Raw genomic sequence first — 19,686 nt, 5'->3', positions numbered from 1 at the left:
CAAGTGTGAAGCTGCTGCCTGGAAGTTTAATTAGGACACATGCTTTTCTGTGGCTCTGACACCAGTTACATCACTGCTGGCTGGGGAAGGGGCTGCTGCAGGAGGGGATGGGCCAGGGGCTGCCCAGTAGCCTCTGCCAGCTCCCCTCTGTTAGGGGCTCAGGCTGCCAGACACCTGAGGCACCTGTAAGGGGGAATTCTTACAGCTCTGCCTGTCCCAACAACCCAAAATTCACTAAAAATTTGGTGCCCACCCAGTTCCACCCCTGCTGTGGGCAGAGACCCCTCCCCAACAACACAGGCTGTGCCCCCTCCTCCCTTCCCCAAAGAGGCACCCAGGTCCCCTCCTCCCTGCAGGGCTTTGCTCTCTCCCACATCAGCAGGACTTAGTTGTGATGCCAAGATAATTCCCAGGGATTTGGGAGCTCAGTTCATTTGATCTGGCTTGTTAATTCCCAATCAAGTGCTGATTAGAGGCCAGGGAGCAGGGCTGGAAAAACACGTGCAGGTTCCTTGGTGTGATCCTGGAGGGGAGCAAAAGCTCCCATGGAGGCTCAGGCTGTGACTGCACCTTGTGGCCTTGGGAAAGGGAAAGTGGGAATCATCTAGCAGACAGATTCGGCCAAAGTGGGGGATTTAATGGGATTCAACATATACAGACAACAGCCAAGGGCTCCTGTGCCCAGCAGCCACACCCCCACAGCTGCTCCTCCTGCCTGGGGCTCCTCATGGGACTCATCCAGGGTGTCCTGTGAAGAGCCAGGAGCTGCAGGGATTCAGGGCCCTTCCCAGGCTCTCCTCAGGTGACCATGCCAGTCCTGGAGCTGTTTGTGAGGGGACAATGAGGAGCTGCAGTGGGGACACGTCCTTGCCCTTGGGTTAGCGCCACCTCCAGCATTCGCTGCCATTCTGGGTGTGGAGGGGAAGCTCCAGCTGCAGGGCAGGAACATCCTGCTCTGGGAAAGCTCTGAATGTACAAAAAACACCCCTCATTTCTTCAGGATTCACCGTCTGCTGCTGGATCTTGGTGGGATTTGGGAGCTCTCAGTGCTTCGACCGCGGAATCCTGCGGCTGTCACCTCCTCCAGGAAGCTGCTGGGAAAGCTTCAGGTCAGTGGAACAAGGGCCAAAGGGGCTCATGGCACTCTGGTACTTGTCCCAGAGGTGTCCAAGGCCTGAGGTGCTGTGATTGTCCCCAGCAGGAGCCTCAGGCCCGCTGGCATCACCCAGCCCTGGCTGGGAGCAGCTCCCAAAGGCAGGAATGCTCCCAGCTGGAAGGATCCTGCCCGAGGATGGTTCCTCTGGCAATGAGACACCACGGCCATTCCCAGGCTGACTCATCCCTCAGTGTGCTGATCAGGTGATCTCAACAGCAATGCTTCAAAAAATACCCCAAAAGATAAAGAAATACAAACCAAGATATGCCACAAATCCTACAGAAATGGGAATACCCCTAAACTGGAGCTGGAGCAGCTCTTCCTGCTCAGGTTGGGATTTTGAGGGGTTTGAAAAATAGTAAAACCTTCAAATCTCCTGCAAAACCCTGCAGCAACAGCCAGCTGTGAGAGCCATCAGACACAGCTGGGAGGGGGCACAGCCAGGGCCCTGCCCATGGTGGCACCAGCTCTGGCACAGGCTCTGGCACCTGGCTTTGTGCTCCAGCCTGAGCTCTCCCTCCTCCAGGTTATTTTTAGGCACTAGAACCAGGCAGAGCTGAGCTCTGGCAGGGAATGGCTGGTGCTTTTAGGGTCTCTGGTTCTGTGCTGGCTGGAGCAGGTTGTGCCCAATGACACCTCAGGGTCCCTCAGAGCACACTCCCAGTCTGGAGTGACCGGAGACAAGAGCCAAACTCCCACCTGCCCTCCAGAAATGAGCTGTACCACAGCACAAGCCCCATCCTGCTGAGGCTGCTGCTCCAAGGACCCTGCAGATCCTGCAGGAAGAGCTGAGGAAGGAGCCAGCAGAGGCATCTGCAGGAACCTGCCCAGCTGCTCCACCCCAGCAGGGCCTGCAGGTGGAACTCCCAGGAGCAACGAGCCTTGAGCAGTCAGGAGGGTCCCCAGGAGCACCCAGTGCCACCAGTGTGGCTCTAACTGGGTAACTGGGTCAGGGCCCCCACCCTGGGATTAGTCCCAGCAGGTTTCTCTCAACCTGCCCAGGATGAGTCAGCCCCAGCACCAGATGTTGCTGGCAGCCCTTTTGATCCGATTATTGATCCCCTGTAACCCTTCCTCCTCCAAACCCTGTGCAATTGCTCTGCAATCCCTGGGAGCAGAGCAGATTCTCCATCCTTTGGGCCACCCCTGTGGGCTCACAGATGTTGGTCCCAGTTGCAGCAGGGAGGAAGAACAATGGGAGCAGGATTTAGGTGCTTACACGGCTGCTCTGGGCATTAACACCCAAATCCCCTTGTTCCTGGTGACATATCTGCCCTAATCCCACGGGAATCAGCGAGGCCATGGATTATGTCAGGGCTTGGGACACACTAAAATCTGGCTTTCCTTGGATGGATGTGCTGAGATATCCCTGATCCGAGGGCCCTGTGCTGGAATCCTGGATAACAGTGGACAGGAGACAGTTTTATTGTCCTTCCATCTCAGAGAAACCTTATCCAAGAGAAAATGGATCATTTGGGACAGGGCTATTTCAGAACAGGCCCTTTGCTGTCCTCCCCAGGTAGGACCAGGCCACATCCAGCCTTTCCTTTTATTTTCCTTTTTTTTTTTTTCCCCCTCCCCACTTCATTCTTTGAAATGCAAATTTGGATACAGAATCCCAGCTTTTCTGTAAATAATTCAGGGACTGCACAGCAGCAGAGCCCAAAGCAGCCAGGGTGGCTCCTAGCACCACCAATCCAAGCAGATCCAATGATGGAGCTGCAGATCCTGAGCTTCAGCAGCAGCTCAGGATTTTCCCACCATCCCACACTGAGCACTGGGAATCTGGAGAGATTCCTGAGAATTCAGAGAATTCCTGCTCTCCTGCCTGGCCAGCAGCTGATGGGAAGCAATTCCCACTGTGGCCTCAATTCTTTCCTGTGCCCAAAGTGAGTAATTTGGGTTCAGGAAAAGTTATTTGTTTTTATAAACCAGACATTTCCCATACTTACAGGGATCTTTGCCCACCTTCAGCAAAGCAGCTGCAGGTTCATTCAGTGCTGAATTCCCATGTGCTGCCCTGGCTTCCCAGTGTTATGAACTAGAAAAACTCTGTGCAAAACTCTCCTTGCCTGCCCTTGAACTCATGGAAATTCAAATTAAACCTCCAGCTCAGGGATCTGTCCCTGAGCCACCACGAGCAGAGCTGGCTCCAGAGCACTGACACCCATTTCTTTCCACATGGGGATCCCCCAGGTGTCCCAAACTCCTGCTGTGGCAGCAGTTCCACAGGCAGGCTCTGCAGAGGGGGGGATTTTACCTCCTGGTGTTGTGGATGGTGGTGCCCCCCAGGACGATGCGGACGCCGGGGTTGGAGCGGTTCAGGTTGAACACAGCCAGAGCCTCCTCGTAGGTGGCCCCTCCAATGAGGAACACAATGATGTCCTGAGGTCTGAGGGATAAAAGCACAAATCATGGAATGGTTTGGCTTGAAGAGACCTAAAAGCTCTCCTGAGGTCTGAGGGATAAAAGCACAAATCATGGAATGGTTTGGCTTGAAGAGACCTAAAAGCTCAGCTCTCAGGGACACCCAGCAGAGCAGGTGGATCCAAGCCCTGAGCAACCTGGCCTTGGACAATTTCTGGGATGGAGCAGGCACAAATATTGAGTTGGGATCAGACAAAGCCAAGGATAAATCCTGCCCTTTGGAGGCAGTGATCCAGGATCCTGAGGGTGCCTCCTTTAAAGGACTCCCTCATCCCTGTGATGTGCTGGGCTCAGAGCTGAGAACAACCCACGGAATCCCCCAAAAGCTCTCCTGAACTTCCACCCCGAGCCCTGAGCAGCCTCCAGCAGCAGCAGCACCCCAATCCCTGTGGATCCATGTGCCATGTTTAATGCATGAGCTGCTGGGGCTGGGAAATCAGGATCAATTCTGGAGTCAGGTGGATCCAAGCCCTGAGCAACCTGGCCTTGGACAATTTCTGGGATGGAGCAGGCACAAATATTGAGTTGGGATCAGACAAAGCCAAGGATAAATCCTGCACTTTGGAGGCAGTGATCCAGGATCCTGAGGGTGCCTCCTCTAGACCCTCCCTCATCCCTGTGATGTGGAGCTGAAAAAAATCCACTGAATTCCCCAAAACCTCTCCTGAACTTTCACTCCAGCAGCACCACCCCAGTCCCTGTGGATCCACGTGCCATGTTTAATGCATGACCTGCTGGGGCTGGGAAATCAGGATCGATGCTGGAGTCAGGCAAGGACACAGAGCTGCCTTGGAGCTCCCAGGCTGGTCAGGAACTGCCAGGATTTGTGCCTCAGTTCACCTGAGGGGACATTTCCCAGCCAGCAGGGAGATGTGGGATGGTAGAGAGAAGCCAAGCAAGAGGAAGGGGGAAAGGAGGGAAGAGCCTTCCTCCATCCCAACACAACCTCAGTGTGCTGTGCACATCCTGCTTTCCAGTGAGCTGCTCCTTCCCTGCCCTGTAACCACCCTCCCAATCCTTTGGAAGGACCAACACCAGGGATTCCCCTCTTGGAGCACTGCATGGACAGCATGACCTGGAGCAAAGCTGATCCTGCCTCCTCTGAGGAGCAAGGGCTTCATCCTTCACCTGAGCCACCCAACAGAAATGGCACCTCTGAGCCAGGACGAGGCACACCCCAGTCCTGGGAACATTCCTGGGGATACAACACCTCTACAATCAAGAGATTTCTGTGCCAATCCCCAGCTCTGCTCACCATCAGTCCCACCCCACTGTGGGGACAGTGTTGGGGACAGCAGGGACGTCCCAGCTGCTGTGTCCCAGTGCAGGCTCTGCCCCAAAGGCCCCAGGTACCTGTCCCGGAGTGTGTTGGGGCCCAGGTAGGGATACTGGCTGTCCTTGAGCTTCCCCTTGATGAGCTGGTCCAGGGTTTCCTGAAGCAGGGGCTGGTGCTGGGTGTACACATTCTCAATGCCCTGTGGCCAGGGAGAGAGAAGCTCTTTAGGAAGTGGCCCAGCAAGGAAGGAGGATCAGCAGAGGCACAGCAGCTTCCACCCCTGAATTTAGGATTGAGAAGCTCTCCAGCAGCTCTCTCCTGTTGTTCTCAGTGCAATCGAGCCCTGAAGCCACCGAGTGCATTCCTGCCAGCCCTGCTCCTCCTCTGGGCTGCACTTTTGAGTCTGTCCCCATTTCCCCAAGCAATCTTGGTACCTTCAGGCCTTTGAGGAACTGCTTGGTGATGGCCACGGCGTCCTTGGGGCTGAACAGGTCGCTGCCTCGCACCCGCTTCCCCCCGTACTCCACCACGGCAGACACCAGCTGTGCAGGGAGAGGGCAGGGCCCATCAGCCTGGCGGCCCCTGCAGGCTGTGGCGAGGTGCACACACCCCATGGGCACAAGGAGCCATGGAGATGATCCCCAATGGAACCACACATGGAGGCAGAGCAGCAGCACCCCCACAGCCCCCAGCCCACCCCGACCCTCCTGCCTGAGGAGAAGCTTCATCTCCATCTCCATCGCCTGCAGCAGCTCCTCCACACGAGGTGACATCATCCCTCTCCTCCACCTCCTCCCCAGCTGCTCCTGGCACTGCTGTCTGTTCCCTCCCTGCCAGCTCCTCTCCATCCCCAGCCCCTCGCTGCAGCCACTGCCTGGTGCTGCAGGAGCTGGGGAAAGTGGGGGAGGAAAAGAAGAGAGGAAGCACATCCCAGGCCCGTGGAGGTGCCACACTCTGCTCCCAGCAGGCTCCTGCCATCCCTTCTCCATGAAATCCTTCATAATATCATGGAATCACTGACTACTCAGGAGTGGAAGGGACCTCTGGAGTCCAACCCCCATTCACCAATTCCTGGGCTGCAGGGTTGGACTTCAACCCCAAACCAGCTGGAGTCACTGTGCCTCACTTCCACTGATTTAGGAAAGGGAAATCGAGTCACTTACAACACCTTTTAAAGCCACACCCACAGGTCCCAGCCGAGCTCTGTGCAAGCACAAGGCCCTGGGCTGACCCAGAGCAGGCAGGTTTCACCCCAGACAGCAGAGATTCCCTCATCCTGTGGCACATCGGGGGACCTGCCCCACCCTGGGGTTACCTGGTGGTACCTGCCCCTGTTCTGCCCCACCCCGGGGTTACCTGGCAGTACCTGCCCTGCCCCATCCTGGGGTTACCCTGCGGTACCTGCCCCTCCCCGGGGTTATTTATTTGTCCCCATCCTGCCCCTCCCCGGGGTTACCTTTCGGTACCTGCCCCTGTTCTGCCCCACCCCGGGGTTACCTGGTGGTACCTCCTCCCCATCCTGTGGGACATCGGGGTACCTGCCCCTCATCCTGCTCCACCCCAGGGTTACCTGGCAGTACCTGCCCCTCATCCTGCCCCGTCCCGGGGTTACCCCGCGGTACCTGCCCCTCCCCGGGGTTATTTGTCCCCATCCTGCCCCTCCCCGGGGTTATTTGTCCCCGTTCTGTCCCTCCCCGGGGTTATTTGTCCCCATCCTGCCCCTCCCCGGGGTTATTTGTCCCCGTTCTGTCCCTCCCCGGGGTTATTTGTCCCCATCCTGCCCCTCCCCGGGGTTATTTGCCCCTGTCCTGCCCCTCCCCGGGGTTATTTGTCCCTGTCCTGCCCCTCCCCGGGGTTATTTGTCCCCGTCCTGCCCCTCCCCGGGGTTATTTGTCCCCGTCCTGTCCCTCCCCGGGGTTATTTGTCCCCGTCCTGCCCATCCCCGGGGTTATTTGTCCCCGTCCTGCCCCTCCCCGGGGTTATTTGTCCCTGTCCTGCCCCTCCCCGGGGTTATTTGTCCCCGTCCTGTCCCTCCCCAGGGTTATTTGTCCCTGTCCTGTCCCTCCCCGGGGTTATTTGTCCCCGTCCTGCCCCTCCCCGGGGTTACCCCACGGTACCTGCCCCTCCCCGGGGTTACCCCGCGGTACCTGCCCCTCCCCGGGGTTACCTTGCGGTACCTGTCGCTGCCTCCGCGGCCGCGCAGCTCCTCCAGCAGTGCCGGGAGGCCGCTGCTGGCGTGGCGCTCGTAGCGCAGCGCGTAGAGCATCACCAAGCGCGCCGCGTCCAGCTCCGACAGCCGCGGGCTCTGCAGCAGCCGCCGCACGCTCTGCGGGACACACGGCACCGCTCAGCCTGGGGACAGACACCTCCGTCGGTGTCACCGCCTTATCAGTCATTTATCCGTCATTTATCGGTCACTTATCACTCATCAGACCGGTTTCACTGCCCAGCAACTGCCACGGGCAATGCCAGAGGCTGCAGTTGTGGTATAAACCCCACAGCCCGGCTCCTCGGGTGCTTCACAGGAGGATTTACTGGAGCACGAGTTGGTTTTGGGTCTTTCCGTGGAACTGGGAGTTCACAACCCACCGATGATGGGTCCTGAGCCCCTTGTGGTGCTGCAGGAGGGGGAAGTTGTGCACGGGCCCTGACATCTCCAAGCTCTGCCTGGGTGTTTCCAGCTCCAGCCCAAAGGTTCCACCACTACACGGGCTGCAAAAACCCCGACAGGAAATGCCCCCAACTCCAGCTCCTTTTTGGAAGGTGCAAGGCAGAGGCACCACAGTCTCATCATTCAAACCTTTGGATGTGAGATGTGGAGGAATAAACTGCACATTTGGAAGGATAAAGCATGGAAAGAGAGATTCCTCAGTTACAGGGAAGAGCAGGGATCTGTTATCACTCCTGATCTGCTGCTGGATTCACCACCCTGGCCCAGATGTTTGCTGGCACCTATTTAACTGATGCTGACTGAAAACACAGCATAAAATCCTGGCTGTGAGGAGGATCAAGAGGAATTTCACCATTCAAGGTCAGGAATTCACCTGTGAGGGGAGAGCCAGAGCCCCAGGGAGGTTCCTGTGCTGGCAGTGCCAGGAGCAGCAGGAAGCAGAGAACAGAAAACCCATTGTCCATGGGAGGAGCTGGGATTCCAACCCCTCCATTCATGCTCTGTGTCAGGGTTAATGAGAGCTCCAGGGGAGGAAGAACCCAAATGTCCCAGAATGGGGGGGGCTAAGGCCACCAGAGATCCAACAATCCCTGAAGTGACATCAAGGGAGAACAATTCCATCTTTATTCCAGGCTCTGGCTGCTGCTTCTTGTCCCGTGGCCTTGCCCTTCTTGCTGCCACTGGGAGCTGCAGCAGGCAGAGCCCAGGGTGGGGAGGCTGCAGGAGTTTCCATTTACATTTACAAAGATCCCACCTCCAGGAGTTCCCATTTACTTCCAAGCTGCTGCAAATCTCCCAGTGGCCCTTCAGGCACAGGGCTGGGAGGAAACTGAGGCGGCATTTCTGCTCTAAAACTGCAGAAATGTTGTTTGTGTAGAGCAGGAGCAAGGTGACCCCAGGGACACCAGGATTCACCTGGCACCAGCTCTGTGCTGTGTGTATTCCATCAAAAATCACGGCTCACAGCACAGGGAGGGAGCAGACTGGGAATATTTGACTTTTAAACCACAACAACCTGAGCTGGAGACAGTGATACAGCGTGAGGACCTCAGAGGCTGCTTCCAGCAAACACATTCCTGGCTGCATTCCCAGTTCCACACTCAGCCATGTAAATCCTGCCAGACAGCAGCCTTGGAATCCCATCCCTACACTCCCTGCTCCAGAGGGATGGGAGCACATTCCACCTCTGGGGGCTGGCCAGTGTGATCCCCTCAGCCCCCAGCCGCAGTTCAGGGTCACAGAGGAGGGGAAGGAACTGATCTCAAACCTGCTGGAGATGCTTTTCCTCATTTCCCAGCCCCTCTGCTTCCCCAAGGGGCTGTTACGTGTTGGGAATCCCCCTCCACTGCTGGAAATCAAGGAATCATTTCTCAGAAGTGAGAAGTGAGACTCTCCAGCCCTGCTCTGAGCTGCTGTTGAACACCAGCCCAAATCCATCACCACTGACTCTGCCAGACCCTGCTCTGCTCACAGCACAAGGGGCCACGCTCAGCTGTCACAGAGCCTCCCTCCAGCTTTTCCAGGCCTCTCTGCCAAAGAAACCTTGGATTTCAGGGTCTTTCTTAAAAAAATAGGTAGAGACAATTCCATGGATTCCAGCTCTTCTCCTGCCCAGCAAACGCATCAGCTCCCACAGAGCATCTGAGGCTGTTCTATCCTGGTGTCTGCCAGAAACCAACTAGCTGAGTATAAAGAGAGAATGCTGGGTTGTGGGATGTAAGGACAGGATTTGCAAAGACGCTTCTCAAGCCAGTTATTAACCATGACTCATTCCCATCTGAGCCCAGCACCGAGGAGCAATTCCACAAGAATTGGCAGTGTCCCTCCCCACAGGGAGCTGCCACTGCCTCCCAGCACCAAACCCCCCCTCCCAAGGGAGAGCTGGGGCGAAACCCCCCTGATCCAGAGGCAGGATGGGTACCTGGAGGGCACTGGAATGGTCACTCTGGCAGGCCAGCTCCTGCTCCACCTCGGACACCTCCAGCAGGTTCCGCTCGGCCACGAGCCGGGACAGCTCCCCCACCACTGTCACGTGCTTGGACACCGTGCCTGACATCTTCTTGAACTGAGGGTAGTTCTCCACAAAGGCCTGCGAGGGGAAACTGAGGCAGTGGGTGCTTCCAGGGAAAAGCAGGAGACAGCAAAAGATGGGTGCAGCCAGCCAGAAACTGTACAAATTCCCAGCAATTCTCTGCTGGTGTGCAGAGGATCAGGCCTTGAGCCCACAGGAGATCTCTGGGAGGGATGTGCTTGTTATTGACTCCTAACATTAAAGGATGGGACACAAATGGGATGGACTTTGTCTGTACCTTCATATCTGCTATGGACTCCAGCTTCTGCTGCTCCTTTGGCTTCCTCCTCTGGAAATCCTCCATCAGGTTCTTGATGTTGGTGCCAATCTCGGCGAAGTTCAGGTACATGTTCTGTGTGGAACAAGATGGGAAGCAGAGGGAAACTGATTTGACCAAGGAAGAGCCTTGAGCAGCTGGAAGGTGACTCCATCCCACAAAACCTGCAGCAGGCTTTGAAAACCAAACCACAAACACATTTTCTAGGGACGTTATCCCACATCAGATGTCACTGCTGACGGTCACGAATGGCACATCCCCACCCTGAGGGGTGCCAAAATCCCCCAAAATCATGGCCAGGCTCCTTTCCCGTGGCAAACCCCCAGGTGTGGGTGCTTGTGAAGCCCCCCTGGACACCTACATTGGCGTAGAACTCATCGTTCTCAGCTGACAGGACAACCTCCCGCAGGTCCTTGCTGATCCCCGGCACCCGGGACAGGTCGATGCGGTTGTTGTTGATGCCCAGCAGCTCGTGGACCATGGCCTGGTACGTCCACTGCCAGGGGACAGAGGAAGGCAAAGGGGTGACCTTGGTGAGCCACAGCGCTGGGAAATCGATGGAGTTCAGCTGAAGGCAGCCAGAGCTGCTCCTGCTACCCCAGGACACGCAGCAGAGTTTGGGGTGTGTCCCTCTGATGAAAATCAACATCACTGGGGAATAATCAGATGGGGAGACACTGCCCCCCTCCAGGGCCATTCCAGAATCACAGTATCATGGCATGGTTTGGGTTGGGACACTAAACCCATCCTGTTCATGGCAGGGACACCTCCCACCAGATCAGGAATTCCTGCAGGAACCTTCAAAACGGACTGAAGTGGGATGGGGATTTTAACATTTCTGTTCTAACAGCTCTGTTGGCCACCAAACCCCCCAACTTTCTGCCCAGGCAGGGAGAGGTCCCACAGTTCCTCTGCAGAATTCCCTACATGCTCCACGGGCAGGAGCATTTCTGCACATCAGGAGTTTCTATTTTTATCCTGAGCAGTCTAATAATAACCCAGAGAGAGAGGACAGTGACAGCTGATCAGAGCCCTGCCATGCCCAACACTCCATTTACATCCCTGGGAATCTCTTTGGGACAGGAAATCCTGAAACAGCAGATAATGCCTGATGCTGAGCACAATCCTAAACACCACAAACCAGGTGTGGGCTGGGCTGTGACAGCCACACCCCTCTGTGACAGAGATGTCACCTCCATCTCCTGCAGAACCGGTGTTACAGCAGCTCTGGGGCTGCTGGCCCCACCCAGGTGCAACTCCTGATCCCCAGGTTCCAAGGGAACCCCACAGAGATGAAGGGAGACCCAACAGATCCTGCCAGGATCTGCAGCACAGCATGGAACAAATAAATCCAACAGCTCCCAGCAAATCCAGCAGCCATCAATAACAGAGGGAGACTCAGCAGGGCGAGGTCACTCACAGCCCCACAAACAACCCTTGGGAAAGGCCCTGCAAAGCACTGGGGGCTCCAGAAGCCACATGAAGTGCTGGTGGCTCAGTTTTCCAGCATGCTGGGTCCATCTGCCACTGAAGTCAGCACAAACAAGCCCCACTCAGCTCTGGAAAACCAAGCCAGGGGATAAAAGAGGGATTTGCAGGGATTGGAGGTGTGAAGCAACACTTCCCTCTACTGCATCCAACCGTGACCTGCCAGGGGTTGAACTCCAGCTGCTGCAGGACTCCTCAGCCTGGCACAGCTGGGCATGGCCTGCCCCAGCCTGCCACACACCTGGGTGGGGCCTGCCCTACCCTGGCACAGCTGGGTGTGGCCTGCCCCAGCCTGGCACACCTGGGTGTGACCTGCCCCAGCCTGGCACACACCTGGGTGTGGCCTGGCACACCTGGGTGTGACCTGCCCCAGCCTGGCACACACCTGGGTGTGGCCTGCCCCAGCCTGGCACACACCTGGGTGTGGCCTGGCACACACCTGGGCGTGGCTCACCTGGTTCAGCAGGGGGGTGATGGCATCGTCGGAGCGGTCCAGGATGAGGAGCAGGGGCGGGACCTCGGTGCGGCGGAAATCGAACAGCTCGTACTCCTTCGTGATCACTTGCTGTGGAGAAATGGAGGGGAAAAAAATGGGAACAATCCCTCTTGAAATCCTGGAAAAGGCTCCCTCTCAGCGTGGATTTAAGCACAGAGGGAAGGGAGGGTGAAAGCCCAATTCTGCTGCTTTGTCTGCACTGCCAGGGAGGAGCTGAAGGCTCCAGGAATTGGGACATTGCTCCCAGGAATGTACTGGGAGCAGAGAGGGACATGACCAGGCCTTGGAGTAACTGATGGAATTCAGAGGAATTGACTGAAAACAGGTGTGGGATTTTTGTGGTCCCCAGATGAGGTGAGGAATGATGTATCTGACTCCATGTTCTTAGAAGGTTTATATATTTTATATTATATATTATAGAATGCTACACTAAACTATACTAAAGAATAGAGAAAGGATACAGACAGAAGGCTACAAAGAATGATAATGAAAACTTGTGACCTCTTCCAGAGTCCCGACACAACCTGACTGTGACTGGTCATTAAGTTAAAACAATTTACATGAAACCAATCAACCAACCACCTGCTGGATAAATAATCTCCATACCACATTCCAAAGCAGCAAAACACAAGAGAAGCAAATGAGATATGAATTCTTATCTGAGGCTTCTCAGGAGAAGAAATCCTGGCAAAGAGATTTTTCCACAAAAAGTGACAGTGACAAACAGGTGCTTCCCTCCACATGTAAAAAACTGACTGAGGCTGAATTCATCCTAAAAGGGACGAGCTGTGGGCTGCTCTCACCTTCACACACTCGGCCAAGCGCTTTGCTGGCTCTGAGGAGAGCTGGTAGCGGATCATGGGGCACTTCTTCAGGGACAGGAGCAGAGCAGTGAGCCCCTGGGTTGTCCTGGTGAGCTGAGCCGGGTCCCAGCTGCGGCCCTGGAAGGAAAGGCTGCACCTCACACGGATGCACAGCCCCCAAACTTCCCCACATCCTTGTTCCTAAACTCCCCCACATCCTTGTTCCTAAACTTCCCCACATCCTTGCTCCTAAACTTCCCCACATCCTTGTTTCTAAGTGCTGAAGTCTCACAGGAAAGCACAAAACTGTGCTGGAGCCCCAGGTACCCAGGGGCTGAGCACAAAATCTCCTTGCCAAGGCCCATTTCCCCCAATGCCCTGGGTCACGAGAGCTACACTTTGTTGGATTTGTTGTTGCTGAAATGGCTCCTGAGGTATTAAAAGTCTTTTTTTCCCAGCTTCTTCTTCCTTGAAGAAGTCGGGATTCCTCAGCTCTGATTTTCAAGGTTGTTTATTTTCTCTTATCTAATACATTCTTTCACCTGCTGAGGTCTGTCTAGCAGGTTGGGTCGAAGCACACTGCTGTTATCTTTTTATACTAAAAACTACCTGTTTTTCACTTTATTTACAATAATTTTCCAATCCCTATCACCTATGTTAGACAGTCTGTCTCTATCCTAAACCATTCCAAAAGTGCCACCATCACCCAGAAGATGGAGGACAAGAAGAAGAAGGAGAAAGACAGGACACGCCCAGATTCCTCCATGCTGCCTCCTGAACCCCCATTCTAAAAACCCCAAAATTCTACTTTTCCACCTTGTGATAAATTCACCATCATTCTACTCAAACCCTTGTGGCTTGTAAATCTTCACATAAAGTTGGTAATTTTCTTCATGGGTTAAAATCGAAGGCAAAGGTGTTTGTGACTCTGTGCCAAGGTCTCTGAGCCCCTGCCAGGGTCTCAAATCCTTCAGGGCAGTCAGAGGAATCTCCTGGGTTCCCACAAGGCGTTACCCAAAGCAAGAACAGCTCGCCGTGCTCCTACCCGACAGCAGCCCAGCAGGTTCAGGGAGAAGACGTGTGGGTTCACGGCAATGTAGTCACCATAGAACTCCTGCAGAAGGCAGCAGGACAGTTCTGTGTCTCTGACCAAGCTGCCACCACCCCCTGCACACACTGGTTCAGGTCATTGTTCCTCCCTCCACCCCAAACCCCGCTGACAGCTCCCCTCCACCACGGACCCCTGTCCCCAAGTGCCACATCCACACGGATCTGAACAATTCCAGGCACTGTGGCTCCACCACTGCCCTGTGCCAGGGCTGAACAACCCTTTCCATGAAGGAATTCTCCTGAAATTCTCCCCAGCATTGCTCCAGTGCCCAGCTCTTCATCAGCACCACAAACATGGAATCATGGAATTAGTGACTTTGGAAATGCCCTTTGAGACCACTGAGTTCCAACTGTCCCTCCAGCACTGCCAAGGCCACCACAGACCCCTGTCTCCAACTGCCACATCCACAAGGATTTGAATCAGGCAGCACCTTGTGAGACACCAAAAACAGCAGCAACTGTGAGAGCCCAGGGCACAGAGAAATGGAAAAGACATTTTCTGTCTTTTACCTCTCCATCCCACATTTGTGTCCATCCCTCCTCCCAGCCAGGCCTGGCATGCACCAGTTGGGAGCTGCTCCCAGTGTCTGGCAGCCTGGACCTTCCCTTTGCTTTTACATCTCCCTAAAACATCCAAACTTCACCTGGACTTCAGCCACGACCTCCTGCTCATCGGCCTCAGCCAAGGCCTTCACATCGCTCTTGCTGATGACGTTGCTGAAATCTGGGAGGAGACAGGGAAGGGACAGTGGGGCTCCATGCAGACCCTGTGGAGTCTGATCCCCTCTGGAGCAGGAGAGATCCCACAGAGCCCCTTTAACCCTGCAGCTGTTGGAATCCTGAGCCACCTCCCGGGATGCTCCCAACTCGTTCCCTGCCCATCTCCCCAGCGTCCTGCAGAGCCACAATGACATCTAGAGGCCACTTCACCCAGTTCCTGCCATCCTACCGACTCATTCCTGGCCTGCAGGACTGGAATTCAACCCCAAAGCAGCTGGAGTCATTCCCAAACCCATGGAATATTCAGGACATGTGGGAAGCCCTGCCTGATACAGCAGGCACAGGAAGGTGCACTGAGGTGTGGAGCCTGGCCCATCCACACTGGGATTTCCAGATTTATGGAGCTCCAGGACCCCTCCAGGGCTCTTCATACTCACAGATGAAGTAGACGCTGTACTTGGGCCTTCTCAGCTCCTGCACCAGGAGCTCCACGTTCTCCTGGATGGAAACAGCACCAGGGAGAGCAGAGTTAAGGAATACAGAATCATGGAATCCTTAGGGTTGGAAAAGCATCTGAGATCTTGGTGTCCAGCCATTCCCCCAGCACTGCCAGGGCCACCATGAACCCCTGTCCCCAAGTGCCACATCCACACGGATTTGCTCTTCATCAGCACCGCAAACATGGAATCATGGAATTAGTGACTTTGGAAAAGCCCTTTGAGACCACGGAGTCCAACTGTCCCTCCAGCACTGCCAAGGCCACCACAGACCCCGTCCCCAACTGCCACATCCACACGGATTTCAGCAATTCCAGCGACTGTGGCTCTGCTGAACAACCGTTTCCATGAAGGAATTCTCCTGAATATCAACCCAAACCTCCCCAGCACGATTTGAGGCCGTATCCCCCTGCTCTGCTCCGTACCTTGGTGGGCCTCAGGAAGCAGATGGCCTTGAGGTGCTTCATGGGCTCCCTGTTGGGCGAGTCGAGGCGCTCGAACAGATAAACCTCTCTCTGTAGGATCTCGGACTGGGTGTACACCACGCTCACGGCGCCGGTCTGCGGGCGGCACGGGGGCAGCGCCCGTCACGGCGGCGCTGGGCCCGGCTCCCGGCCCCGCCGCCCTCCGCGCTCCCGGCCCGGCCGCTCCTCACCGTCTCCCGGTCCATCAGCAGCACCTTCATACCGGGGCCGCTGTCCTCGATCATTTTGGACACGTACTGCCGGACGGCCAGCACCGCGTTCATCTTGGCGGGGATGCTCCTCTACCGGGCTGCCCCGCACCCGCTTCGGCCCTCTCCGGCCCCGCTTCGGGATTCTCCGGCCCCGCTTCGGCCAGGCTCGGCCCCGCTTCGGGATTCTCCGGCCCCGCTTCGGCCAGGCTCGGCCCCGCTTCGGCCAGGCTCGGCCCCGCTTCGGGATTCTCCGGCCCCGCTTCGGCCAGGCTCGGCCTCACTTCGGGACTCTTCGGCTCCGCTTCGGCTCTGCCCCGCCCGGCCCCGCCGGCTGCTGGGAGTTGTAGTCCAGCAGCGGGAGCGGCACCGCCAGCCGCGCTCCCAGGGGTCCCGCAGCCCCCGGCCCGTCCTTCCCCTCCCGAGGGGACCCGAGCAGTGGAAATGGTTCGGGAGGGCGGAGCAGTTTGATACCGAACCCCAGCAGACTCACCCCACACACACTTAAACCCATGTTAAAACCTATGTTAAAACCCATGGTTTAACCCCTGTTAAACCTATGTTAAAACAACACGAACCCGCTTCAACCCGCACTAAACCCACCCTAAACCAAACCAAATCCACCTAAACCCACCCCAAACACTCACAACCCCCCTACAGGTCTACCCAAACCACCCCGAATCGTGGCAGACCCACCCCAAGCGCCCAGGAGGGCTCGGCACACCGAGGGTCCCCAAGGACAAAGGACGTGACCCGGTTCCACCGAACCGGGGATGGAGAACGCCCCGGGACCAGCCCGGCCCCGCTAATCCCGGAGCAGGACGCTGGGATTAGGAGCTATTCCTGGCGGGACAGAGCTGAGCCGGGCCAGGCACTCACCCGCTGCCAAAGCCCTATTTATAGCAGGGGATAACAATTAATTAATGAGTATGTCCTGCCTTTCGCTTCCAATTAAGTGGCTCCCCGGTTCCTCTCAGAGTGACGGACACTTCTGGCGTCTTTAATCCTTCAATTTCCTGCCGAGATTTTACTTTTCACTTCTAAACTCTTCGAGTCTTCTTTTCTAGAGGCTGGAAATGTACAAACCCCAAAGACTTGAGTGGTTTAAATAAGGATTTACGTAGAAAAATACAACTCCAGTATTTTCTTTCTTATATTTTTTATTTCTTGTCAGATTTTGTTTCTCATATCCAAAGTAATGCCTTAAGGAGTGTGTGGGTGCTCCTGGCCAAAGGATACACACAATAACAGCAAATGGTATAAAAAATTGGGATTTAATTGCATCTGATTGATTTCTGGCCTTATTGTTAAATGATTCAGTTTCTGGAAAGTGCTGGTTTAGTTATTGTCCAGTTTCCTTGGAAATGCTTTTGGATTTTATTTGTGAACTAACCAAACCCAGGGTCTCTCTTTAAATCCATCTTTGTCCTTGTCCTTAGAGAAGACAAACCCCTTCTTGTCCCATTTTAATGAAATGAATCACAAACCAAACCTCTGAGGCTTCTTGGTGGGATGTTTATCCCTGGTTTGCAGGTAAAACATTTAAAACAACTTTTATTCTGCCGAAATTTTACACTTTTCACTCCCCACAGGCTGATTGGTGGGGTGGGAGTGATTGGAATAATGGAATTGTTTAGGCTGGAAAAGACCTCTGCATTTGCTGTGATTTTTTATTTAAACCTTATCATTCTTTTAAACCTTAATAATTTTAATAACCTCTTTTGAACCTTCATAATTTTAACCTTCTAATTCTTGAATAAGAATCACTTCAAGCATAATTTCTGTAAATAACCCTGATTTAACCTCCCCAATAACTGCCCTGGGCCTGCCACCAGTGCCCAGGCACGAGGACAGACGTTGGTCCCTAAGTTGAGGCAATAGGATTGTCTGGGATTATGGCACTGCTATTTTAAGGGATTGAATTTGGTGTTGATTATTTCAAAAGGCTTCTCCACTCCTGATTCCAAGGGGGAATGGCCAGGGCAGGCCGTGCCATCCCTGTGTGGGGCATTGTCCCTGTCCCCACGGCCTTGTCCTGCGTGTGGCTCCAGAAGGAGCAGCAGCACCAAGGCCTCCCCCGGCTCCTCAGGGGTAAATTCACCACAAAATCCTTTGGCTCAGTCTGGGAATGTTTCTAACTGGAGCTGTCAGCAGTGAGATGGGATTTTATGATTATTTAGCATGGTGCTGACCCCTCGCCATGGCTCCTGCGGGAGCAGGGGGGGGAACAGGATGGAATGGGCAGGGATCACTGAGGAGAACAAGAACATTCCAGAGCACAGGGATCACTGAGGAGAACTGGGATCACTGAGGAGAACGGGAACATTCCAGAGCACAGGGATCACTGAGGAGAACTGGGATCACTGAGGAGAACGGGAACATTCCAGAGCACAGGGATCACTGAGGAGAACTGGGATCACTGAGGAGAACGGGAACATTCCAGAGCACAGGGATCACTGAGGAGGACAGGGATCACTGAGGAGAACAGGGATCACTGAGGAGAACAGGAACATTCCAGAGCACAGGGATCACTGTGGAGAACTGGGATCACTGAGGAGAACAAGAACATTCCAGAGCACAGGGATCACTGAGGAGAACTGGGATCACTGAGGAGAACGGGAACATTCCAGAGCACAGGGATCACTGAGGAGAACAAGAACATTCCAGAGCACGGGGATCACTGTGGAGAACTGGGATCACTGAGGAGAACAGGAACATTCCAGAGCACAGGGATCACTGTGGAGAACTGGGATCACTGAGGAGAACAGGGATCACTGTGGAGAGCAAGGACCATTGTGGAGAACAAGGATCACTGTGGAGAACTGGGATCACTCTGGAGCACAGGGACCACTCCAGAGCACAGAGATCACTCAGGAGAACAGGAACATTCCAGAGCACAGGGATCACTGTGGAAAGCAAGGATCACTGTGGAGAACTGGGATCACTCAGGAGCACAGGGATCAATGTGGAGAACACTGGAATCACTGTGGAGAACAGGGATCACTCTGGAGCACAGGGACCACTCCAGAGCACAGGGATCACTCCAGAGCACAGGAACATTCCAGAGCACAGGGATCAATGTGGAGAACAAGGATCACTGTGGAGAACAGGGATCACTCAGGAGCACAGGAACATTCAGAGCACAGGGATCACTCTGGAGCACAGGGGCACCCCAGCCCCTTCCTGGCCACCAGAGACAAGAGGCAGGATCCACTGTGAGGACAAACTGTGCAGCCAGCAGGGACAAACCCCGGGCCTGTCCTTTCTGTGCTGGACATTTCCCTGCCCAGCCACACAAACAATCCCTTTGTGCAGGACACAAACAAGGGCAGGTTCCTGGCAGGACACAAAGAATGGATTCAGAATTGGGATCAGCTGAGCTGGGGGCATGACGTGGCCTGTTTGTCACCAGCCCCTGCAGCCTCCGGCCCCCGCTGGCCACTGCTCCCAAACAGGGCCTGGCCCACCTGTGGCACAGGGAATGTGACAGGGAATGTGACAGGGAATGTGGGGCCCTTGGAACAGGGACTGTCACAGGGAATGGCACGGGGAATGGCACAGGGAATGTCACAGGGAATTTCAGGCCCTTGGCATGGGGAATGTCACAAGGAATGTGGCGTCCTTGGGAACAGGGAATGTGACAGGGAATGTCCCAGGGAATTTCAGGCCCTCAGCACAGGGAATGTTACAGGGAATGTCACAGGGAATGTCACAGGGAATGTGGGGCCATCTGGGGCTGCTGCCCATGCCACGAGTGAGGAACAGGAACCTCTCCATGCTGGGGAAAGGATTCCCAGTGGGAATCAGGCTCAGGGAGCGGGTGCTGACCCCTCACCCTCCAGGGCTGGCATTTCAGCCCCGCTCTGGGGGTACTGACCCCACGGAAGGGGACAACCCTCAAGGTCTCGGGCCCCACGGTGGCAGGGATTACCGACCCCTTACATGGGGTCTCAGGCTCCTCACGGGGGTCTCAGGCCCCTCCCGGAGGTCTCAGGCCGCACACAGCGGGTCTCAGGCCCCT

The 19,686-nt window shown here is 55.2% G+C and overlaps 1 protein-coding gene across 2 annotated transcripts; it reads right to left on the bottom strand.

The window, feature by feature from the left end:
* Window positions 1-616: 616 nt before the first annotated feature.
* Window positions 617-15,929, bottom strand: VPS45 (vacuolar protein sorting 45 homolog). 2 transcript variants are annotated; one of them, XM_071417320.1, is made up of 15 exons: window positions 15,648-15,906; window positions 15,418-15,552; window positions 14,933-14,993; window positions 14,420-14,499; window positions 13,711-13,779; window positions 12,666-12,803; window positions 11,821-11,931; window positions 10,240-10,374; window positions 9,840-9,953; window positions 9,452-9,619; window positions 7,027-7,185; window positions 5,294-5,401; window positions 4,937-5,058; window positions 3,417-3,548; window positions 617-1,091 (listed from the first exon to the last, which is right to left on the bottom strand). In XM_071417320.1, the coding sequence occupies exons 1-15, from the start codon at window positions 15,738-15,740 to the stop codon at window positions 1,004-1,006; spliced, it is 1,713 nt and encodes a 570-aa protein (XP_071273421.1). In that variant the 5' UTR covers window positions 15,741-15,906; the 3' UTR covers window positions 617-1,003. The 2 variants fall into 2 exon arrangements, with proteins under 2 accessions (XP_071273421.1, XP_071273422.1); XM_071417321.1 differs by lacking the exons at window positions 617-1,091; window positions 3,417-3,548; window positions 4,937-5,058; window positions 5,294-5,401 and adding exons at window positions 5,584-6,225; window positions 6,326-6,512 and having other exon boundaries at window positions 6,977-7,185; window positions 15,648-15,929.
* Window positions 15,930-19,686: the final 3,757 nt, after the last annotated feature.

Source organism: Agelaius tricolor, unplaced genomic scaffold (assembly GCF_023055355.1).
Source record: "Agelaius tricolor isolate 1412-34295 unplaced genomic scaffold, bAgeTri1.0.p SCAF_69, whole genome shotgun sequence".
Classification (NCBI taxonomy): Eukaryota; Metazoa; Chordata; class Aves; order Passeriformes; family Icteridae; genus Agelaius; species Agelaius tricolor.
This window is presented reverse-complemented; position numbering and strand designations above follow the sequence as displayed.